The sequence below is a fragment of the Tetrao urogallus genome (genome assembly GCF_951394365.1).
Source record: "Tetrao urogallus genome assembly, chromosome: 7".
In the NCBI taxonomy this organism is placed as follows: domain Eukaryota; kingdom Metazoa; phylum Chordata; class Aves; order Galliformes; family Phasianidae; genus Tetrao; species Tetrao urogallus.
In genome coordinates this window covers 18,662,855-18,672,302 of record NC_136820.1, presented here as the reverse complement: position 1 = coordinate 18,672,302, position 9,448 = coordinate 18,662,855, and the positions used below count along the sequence as shown (strand labels likewise).

The window sequence follows — 9,448 nt, the reverse complement described above, 5'->3', positions numbered from 1 at the left end:
TACGGGCATTCCCAGCCCTCCGACTGACCTCCCGGCTGTATGGTTCGAGAGTAACAACATAGAAGAAAGACATTTAGTACAAACTGTTTATTAAGAAGGGCTTGCGCCTTCAAATGTCAGTTCAGACCATCCTTGTGCAGGGATGGCATGCTGTCAACTGCAGTCTGGGAAAACCACCTGTAAAATGTGACACTTAAATGTATGTTGGCATACATTTGGCAGAAGAATTGGCACAGCTGCTGTCGGTGGTAGTTCCCTCACATCAAGGCACAGTTAAGGTCACAGATGAGTTGTTTTAATGGGTTAGTGATGGTTTGCAAGGAAACAGACCTCGAAGGTGAGTAAACAAGCCCTCCACTGCCAATAGTCCCCTGCTTGGGCTATGGGCCTGGTGGTGGGTGAAGGCGGCGGCAACACCACAGCTCTCCCACTTGCAGGCCGTGACCTTAGGGAGATGCATCACCCCCTCACCGACCAATGGTCGCCTCATCCGCTGCAGCTCCAGGCAGGCCAGCTGGGAGGCAGGCCTTCAGGCACAGGGCAGCTGGGAGCTGTAATTCAGCAGCTCAGTCGGCGAAGCGCTGCAGCAGGTGGTCATCACCATGCCGGGTGCTGCCACTGTCTACAAAGCGCTCGCAGGGGAACTCTATGAGGTCGGCCTCGCTGAGTGCACAAGCAGCACCACGGGGTGGACGGTGGGACTGGAAGCCCGAGAAGTCGGCGGACACACCGGTGCCCATGGAGCGGAGCGGCCGGCGGGTGGAGTAGAGCTGCCGTACGTGAACGGGAGCCGCCTTCCGCCGCCGCCGCCCCAGCACCTTCTTCCGAAGCAGGCGGGAGGCCCAGGCGGCCAGCGCAGCAAAGAGCAGCAGCGCGTTGACCGCCAGCAGCACCAGCGTGAGGAGCTGCTGGTCGGGGCCGCGGGGCCCGCCCGCCGCCGCCGCACCGCCCTCGGGCAGGGTGACCAGCCCCGCACAGTGGTCCCGCGGCGCCACTGGGCACACGCGGCCGCCGAGCACACCCTCGACGCACACAAGGTAGGGGGTGTCCGGGCGCAGCTCTCGCAGCGTGGCGGCTGGCTCGCCGCGCTCCGGCAGATAGACGAAGCGCTGGAACTTGACGGCCGCTCCGAAGCGGTCGAAGAGCAGGCGGAAGCGCGCGGGGCCCAGCAGGCGGGGGCTACGGTGAGGCCGCACGGCCCAGCGCACCGTCACCGAGCTGGAGCCCACCGCCTCCACCGACAGGTTGCAGAGGAACAGCTTGTTGAAGTCGCACGGGTCAGACACCAGTGGTGGCACGCCGGAGGATGGCACAGAGCGGGGCTTGCCGCCGCGCCGTGGCCAGGCCACGCTGGGTGGTACCGGCCCCCAGGCCTTGGGGCGAGCAGGCGGCGGCGTGGGGCTGGGAGCGTCCGCCGCGCCCTGCGATGCCGCCGTCTCGTCTTCAGGCGCCTCCAGCAGGCGGGCAGTGGGGGCAGACGGAGGAGGCTCGCCCGGGGGCCCACGAGCCAACCCCACGGCCCTGCTGCTATTGGCATCCAGCACCTCAGCGGCCGGCGGTGGGGATGCGGAGGGAGAGGCGCCGTCGAGGCAGGCGCTGCCGTCGGGCGGCGGCGGCAGCTGGCTGTCCTGCAGGTAGTCGAGGTACTTGCCAGCCAAGGCAGGCGGCAGGTGGCACTGCACGAAGACGGTGAGCAGGCGGCCCTGCGAGTGCCAGGCCCCCAGCCAGTGCTTGAGGCCGCGGAGGCGGCAGTCGCAGCTCCAGGTGTTCCCTTCCAGCTCCAGGCGGTAGAGAGCCGGGCTGGAGGCGAAGACCTCACCGGGGAGCGTGGCCAGTGCGTTGTCTCGCAGGCTGAGCTCCCGCAGGTGGCCGAGACGGCCAAAAGTGGTGGGGTGCAAGGCGGTCAGCGCGTTGCGGCTCAGATCCAGCGCCTCCAGGCTGCTGAGCGGCTCCAGAAGCGTGGCAGGAATATGGCTCAGCTGGTTACCCTCAAGGCGCAGCTCTTTCAGCGAGCCCAGCCCCGTGAAGGTGTCTGGTGCCAGGTGAGCCAGTCGGTTGCCACTGAGTGAGAGCTTGGCCAAGGCGGACAGGTGCCGAAAAAGCCCCCCTGCCAGCTGCTGCAGGCTGTTGCTGGCCAGCAGCAGGGTGTGCAGGGAACGCAGCGGGCCAAAGAGTTCCGGGTGGCGAAGGGAGCTCTGCTGGTTCCCAGAGAGGTTAAGGAAGCGCAGCCTGGCCAGGCCAGTGAACGCCCCACGGCTCAGCCAGCGGATCCGGTTGGACTCCAGATGCAGGTAGAGCAAATTGGGCAGCCCCGAGAAGGTGGAGTCGCCCAGCGAGCCCAGCTCGTTGCCGTCCAGGCGCAGCTTGACCAGGCTGCTGAGGCCAGAGAAGGAGGCGGCGCTGAGGCGGCCAATCTCGTTGGCATTCACGTAGAGGATGCGCAGCTTGGCCAGTGCACTGAGCGTGCCGGGGGCCAGTGCAGGCAGCAGGTTGTTGCCCAGGTAGAGCTCCTCCAGCCGGCCCAAGCGCTCAAAGGCCTTGGGATGCAGCGAGCGGATCCGGTTGTACTGCAGGTCCAGGCGCTGGAGCCCGGCCAAGCGGTGGAAGTCAAAGGCAGAGATGTTTGCGATGAAGTTGCCTCCCAGGCTGTAGGTGAGGACATCCTGGGGCTCGGCGGCCTTGGGCACGGAGCGCAGGCCCCGGTTGGTGCACAGGAGGTGCTGGTGCTGCTGGCAGTCGCACGGCTCGGGGCAGATGGGCTCGGCCGCGGGCAGCAGCAGGAGGAAGAGCGCGACGGAGCCCCACGGCACCATCAGGCGGAGCCGGCGCCGCGCCCCCATCCCGGGACGAGCCGAGGGCTGCTTCCCCCGGCGGCTTTGTGTCCCTCCGGCATCCCACCGCTCCCCGGCGGCTGCTAATCGGCCCCTCCTCTGCTCCGCTCCGGACCGGGCTCCGCGCTGGGCGGGCGGGCGCCGCGGCCGGTGCGGGTCGCGGTGCTCGACACCATGGGCTCCCGTCACCGGAGCCGGCCGGGGCGGGGAGCGGCGGGAGGGCGGCGGGTGCCGGGCTCTGCCCAGGGCCGGTGTCGCAGAACGGAGCCGAGCGGCCGCCCGCTGCTCCGCCGGCTCTACCGGGGGCGGAGGGGGCGGGCGGAGCGCGGGGATGGGGCGGGCGGGGCGGGGGGAGCCGGAGAAAGACGAGCTCAGAAAGTGACCGAGAAAAACTCAGCGGAAATTCGTACTTCCCACACTGTGCCCTGGGGGAGCGGAGGATCGGGTGGAGCGGGGGAGATGGAGCGCGGCAGGGAGGGAAGGGAAGGGGGCGGGAGCCCGCGGCCCGTCCTGGCTCGGCCCGGCCCCGGCAGCGAGCTGGGGCCAAAGTGGGAAAGTGGGAATTGGAACCGGCTGCGGCCGCCTAACGCCACATGGGCTGCAGACAGAGCTGCGCATCGGGAGGGGGAAGGGAGGAGGAGCACGCGAGCCACCCCCACCGCCCTCTCCCTTTTGCAGGTCGCGTTTAGGAACCTGCCAAAAGCAATAGTTACGGTTTGCCCCAGATTAAGGGCTAGGTTTTGTTTCAGCAGATGGGCAGTCGGAAGAATAAGCCACCCGTAGCACCTCAAAGAATGAGTTTTCCTTCATCCTCTGCACCAGCCTGCTCGGGAGGTTCCCAGCACAGCGGCCAATGAAGATGTAGCTCAGCATCTTCAGCTCCATGAGGCTCTTTGGATGCTCTGTTGAAATAAACTCCTTTTTGCAAAAATCTTCTCTCTCAACAGTATCGAAACTCCAAGTGAAAGGAAAGTGTCAGAAAGCATGCTGAAAAGCAAGGAGGCTATGTACCCGTCCATTCACTGCCTTGCTTTTCTTTCCTGTTGGCATGGGTTTTGTTTCCTAAGATACTGCCAGCGGGGTAAATGAGTGTGTATGGGCAGGAGGAAATGAGTATGTATACAAGCTGTTTAAAGCTGTCACATACAACAAGAGAAGGGAGATAATGCCCAAAATACCATGTTGGAAATCCCATAAATACTTTGGAAACTGTGAAGTTGTGCCCAACCGTATACATTTGAATACACTTCTGGATCATGCCTGTTCTCACACCAGAAACAAGGCTTCATATAGTGGTGGCTGTGTTTGTAGTGGCAGTATCAATGTGAGCAGATAGTGTGGTACAGGACTTTGTGCTGAGGCCTTGTTGCCCACGATTATGGAGAGGAACTACTTGGAGCTAACTCTGACTTAGTTCTTCTGTCTTGTGGTTGGAGAATAAAAAAGCATGCTCCAAATCTGCTCCAAGGATGAAGCAAAGTATTCTACGTGGAGACTGTCATCAGATTTGCTTCAAAAGCACAGTATCAGGCAGTAGAAATCTTGAAGAAAAGTCATGAATCAGTCAATGAACAATCTCTATGAGCATCTTGATTCTTAGCTTCTGTAGTTACATGAGGCTTTATGAAGGGGAATAATTTTGTAGTGGTTACTGTGTTGTGCTGCTGTGGGAAGTCATGTTTAGGACAGGAGAGGACATTTTAGATAACCTGGACAAATTCTGCAAATCAAGTGAGCAGTTATGAATTATCATGTGCTCTGTGGGAAAACCCAGTGTGAATAACAGTTTACTGGAATATAGTTATGGCAAGGTGGGTTGGTTAAAGGGAGTTTGAATTTAAAGCTAGAGAGGTGTGTGTTTTGTTGGTGTGTTTTGTTTTGTTTTTGTGAGAAATGACAATTACAGCAGACAGTCTTGATAGTCTAGAAGAGTAAGCAAAAAATATCCTAACTGTACCCCAAAGTCTACTCAGAGGCAAAGATGCCATAGCATATTGCCATCAAAAATGAAAAATTTCTAGTTAAAAATAGTGGTGATCAGAGTTGTCAGATTCCAAATCCTGTTGACTCCTGGAGATTTTTCTGCTATCTTGTCATCAAACAAGCATGTTCTTAGATATTTTATTTAGAATTGTGGAATTGCATAGTAAATTGTTGCTGCATTGTTTTCTGGGGATAAGCAGAAGTTTATTTGTTGAGTTTCTGGCTTGACTGTACATGCTTCATTTTGAGCAGTATGATCAGTTAGGCATTTTTTTCCTACAGTGAGTCTAAGCAAGTTTCACATGATGAATTTTTTGCTGTCCTTTTTTTCTTCTTTTTCTGTGTTACAAAAGATTTTCTCCCAGCATTTGTTTGTCATACTGATGCCCATGGATAAGAATCCAGAGCTTTTAGCTCTTATTTACTGAATATGTATCACTTGCCTGTTTTTTTCTTTTCAGTGTCTATCATATTGAGTCTAATATTAAGGACAAAGTAGAGCGTTCTCCTTGCTACAAAGACTGTATTTCTTTTCTCACTCTCAAAACGACTATAGTACTGGAGAAGACACCCTCTCTAAGTTTTGTTTAATTGCAAGTAAAGCATAATCAAGAAACGATTTTTTTTTTTCCTCCAACAAATTTGGTTAACTGGGGTGTGCTTTAAAAAGTGAAATTTGAGGAAACCATTCTGTATAACGGTATGCTTATTTTCAATTCCTTTGGGTTTCTTTTTTTGAAACACACTTGAAAGTTCAAGGGCAATTTATGAACTGTCCTTCCTGTAGAAGCACTGTAGATCTTTTTCTGTTCGTGTGTCATTGCAAATACTTCAGATTTAAGTCAAATTATGTCTTTTGCAGTGGCATTGCTTTTGATTTATGTATTCTAACACTTAGCCAACATTGTTGTTTTCACTGGGTTTTGGGGAATTGTGTGTGTCAGAATTTTTGTTGAAAAATCAGTGGTGATGCTTAGGAAGAAGAATCATCATGTGCTTGCTCTTTCTCTGAAAATATCTTAAATCAGCAGCAGAATGCACAAATACACAGTGCTTTTATTCTGATTATTTTTTTTTAATTCAGGTAGGAAATTGTTATTCAAAGTATATTAGGAACACAGCTGTTCTGAAAAAAAATGCCACATTTGTTTTCCTACTTTGGAATAGAACTTTGTAACTGCAGGAGTTCTTGTTTCTTTATGCAAGCACACAGTAACATTTTAAATGTGTGATTGAGAAATAGTAATAATTTACCACAAACTGAAAAAATAATCTGACTACGAAAAACGGTTGGAAGATAACTACAAAAGCAGTATCTTTTTAAGTTTATCTCAAAGTACACCTTCATTATTAAAATTTAAAGCATGAGGACTTTTAAGAGGCATGAATAAATTGCAAAACCAGAAGTGCTCTCTTTCCTCTGATATATATCTGTTCCCGTGATGATTGTGAGAAAACTGACCTTAAATCAGGATTTCTTTCATGACTAAATAGTATCCATATGGTTTTTGTACCAAAGACTTTGGGACTTTTTTGTTGCTTTGTTTTTAATTTTTGAGAGATGTTATCTGCGTACTGATTAGAGGGGCTGGTGGTTAAACATGGTGAATACGTATTTGTAGGAGGAATACAAAATGGAGTGAAAGGAGCAGCATAGCGTGCGCTATCCCAGCATATACTTGGAATGTGGCAATACCCTTTAAAGAAGGAAGAATTACTTCTCCTTGATTCTGTAACAGGAGAGTACTTGGTGCCAAACTGGTAAGTTTAAGGCCGATAGCTCATAAATTTGTGTAGTGATTGGGCATGATAATGAGAGCTTTATCTCTCAGAAGAGCAGTTTTCCATTAGGTCTGTTCAGTTCCACTGCCCACTAAACATCAAGGGTGTTCTCATCTGAATTTATACAAAACATTTCTAGAAGTGTTAGCTTTAGACTTTGTTTCTTACTGAGCTGAGTGGCTTAACAACACAAACAATTTGACTTAAGAGTCACAATTCTCATATAAAACAAGACAGAAAGCTTTTGTAAATTGGTGTATGGAATGCACATGTTTTGTTGGTTACAATAAAAAAAAGCCTAACTTGCAGTTATTTGACTTCCAATGTCACTGGAGATTGTGGTATACATCCTAACTCAGTCGACATAAATACATAACCTGTGAATTTTCAGATGAAATGTAGAGGTGCAATCAAAATTTTTGATAATGTATCTTTACCATAAGCCCCATCTTAAAAGATAGAAATACCTTTCACTTCACAGCTACGTTTTATTCATGTCATAACTTTTTGGCAGTACACACATTTGTGAACAGCCGTTTTCAAGGATGAAGCACAGGAAGAGTAAAATTTAATCAAAAATCTCTGACAAACACCTTGGAAGCTCACAAAGAATGGCAACCACTGCCATCAAACCGGCCTGATGCGTTGGTTCCACAAAATCAAGGTCACATATCCCACTAGTTTTATGGTTTTGTTGCTTTCTTTCTTTGTATGTTTTAATTAAAGATAAAAAAAAAAAGTTTTGACGCTTATGTACATAGATTATACATTTTATGTATAATGCTCTGCTCTGAAAGTAATGCCTCCTATTTTATGATGTTGTCCAGTGATGTCAGAGGTGGATTTTGGTGTACAGCATCACAGATTGAACCTTCTAACCAATATTCCGTTATATGTTGTTGCCATGTGACAGATGGCAGCGGAGGGGCAGTCTGACAAAATAGCATCTGATATGGAAACAGAGATGAAGCAAAGGTGTGGAATGGAATTCATTCATTTGAGAAAAAAATTGCTCCCACTGACATTCACTGGTGCTTGTTGAATATTTCTGGAGACCAAATAGTAGATGTCAGCACAGTAGGGCAGTGGTGATGCATTTCAGCAGTGGCAGTGGTGACAGTGCCAGCAGGTCCCCTCTGCTGGTACAGATTGTTTCAAGCGTGGTATGCAGGCTCTTGTTCATCCCTAGTGAAAATGATGGAGACCACATTGAAAAAACAGAGTTTTGTAGCTAAGAATTTGATCTGTTAAATAGTGTTATTGTGTGCTTTGTTTCTGTCGTAGTTTCCGTTGAAATAATTAAAGGTATTCAGAGCAACCTTTGTAGAAAAGCCCTAGAAAATTCATTTTCACTCAGTGCTGTCCAGGCAAGCCAAATTGGACATGGATTGAATCATCTTTTAAGTGGTCACCATTTAGGTACTATTCTGTACATCAGTGCCAGTAATGCAAATACCATAGTGTAGGAAAACATGAGAATTAAAGTGATAAATGTGGTAATATTTTTACCTTTAAAATTGCACAAACAGTTGATGTGTAATGTGTTGTGTAATTTACACTGGTTGCACTTAGAGTTGTAATTCGCATTTTAAATAAAACTTCTTCCTGATATGGTGGTTTGTGCTCATTCATAATGAAATATCATTTGTGACATCCAGTTCTTCAGAAATAAAGCATGACTCCCAGAGCAACAATTATTATATGCTCGTTCTGCTCCATGGAAGGAAAGCCACCAGATGTTTAATAGATATCTGCTCCCATTATCCATAGAGGCCTGTGGGCTATAAGGCTCTGCTAGTTGCAAATACCATTAAATCTTTACTGAACTAAACATCTGAGTGAACTCTTTGTGTTTTATGGCAAGACGCTAGTCTAGATGTGCTTTTAGCATCGAGGGTGTGTTCAGTCAAACAACCAAAACCCAGTGAGAATTTCACACAGTGTAGGCTATTCCTCTTGGACTTCCTCTGGGCAGGTAGTTCCAGGATTTTGTATTAATTATAGTAATTGATTACTTCATGTATATTAAATTGCCCAAGAGGTTTCAAATCTGGCTTTGGGGTTTCCCTGTATAGGCGGTGTTAAACAAATTGCACGTTTGCATGTTCTGTCTCTGCAAGTGAAAATAAGCTAGCTCCGTTTATACAGTTAGATGCGAATCAAGAGAAGGGTGCTGTTGCTAATGTTAGTACTTCATAACAATGAAGAAAGTGTTAGAAATCTGAATTCTGATGTGTAGCAATCTCTTCTGGTATGGATCTTTTATCACTGGCTTTCATCCAGTAAATAGGGTGAGTCATAGTTGCGAAAGTCCAACCAATTATGTAGCTAATGCATTAGCCAACGCTTACTTCTTGAGAGAGAAACTCTTTAACAGAAGTACTTATTTTTGTGTAGTTCTACATCTGTGACAGGAAGAAAGGAGAGAACCCTATTTGTGTCAGGATAAGAGTGGTGTAATTCATGTGAAACAAATGCTTATGTAGCTTTTGTAGGGCTAATTAGCAGTGTCTGCAGTTCTTTCGTATTATTATCTGTTTATATACTGAATCTTTGCAGTACTGTTAGACCAGTTTTTCCATAACTGGGTAACAAATCAGGCAAGTGTTCTTGCAAACATTTTCTTCTTCTCTTTCTCCATAAAAGGATATGTGTACTTAACAGCAATCTCATTTATAATGGGTAATGCTCTCTTGCCGTGCTATTAATGTGATAGATACTCTTTTCTATTCCAATCATCCCATTATTTGGAGAGTCTGTAGACAAAAACTGTAACACAAAATAGCACTTGGAGCAGGACTCCGTTTACCAACTGGTAAAAAATGTTCTGATAGACATGTACATAAACAGAA

General features: G+C 48.8%; 1 protein-coding gene across 1 annotated transcript; it reads right to left on the bottom strand.

Annotated features, from left to right (window-relative positions):
* Positions 1–566: 566 nt before the first annotated feature.
* On the bottom strand, positions 567–2,840 carry TRIL (TLR4 interactor with leucine rich repeats; the record flags this gene model as incomplete). Its single annotated transcript, XM_079538247.1, has 1 exon — positions 567–2,840. One exon carries the CDS (start codon positions 2,838–2,840, stop codon positions 567–569), a length of 2,274 nt encoding a protein of 757 aa, XP_079394373.1.
* Between the last annotated feature and the right edge of the window lie 6,608 nt (positions 2,841–9,448).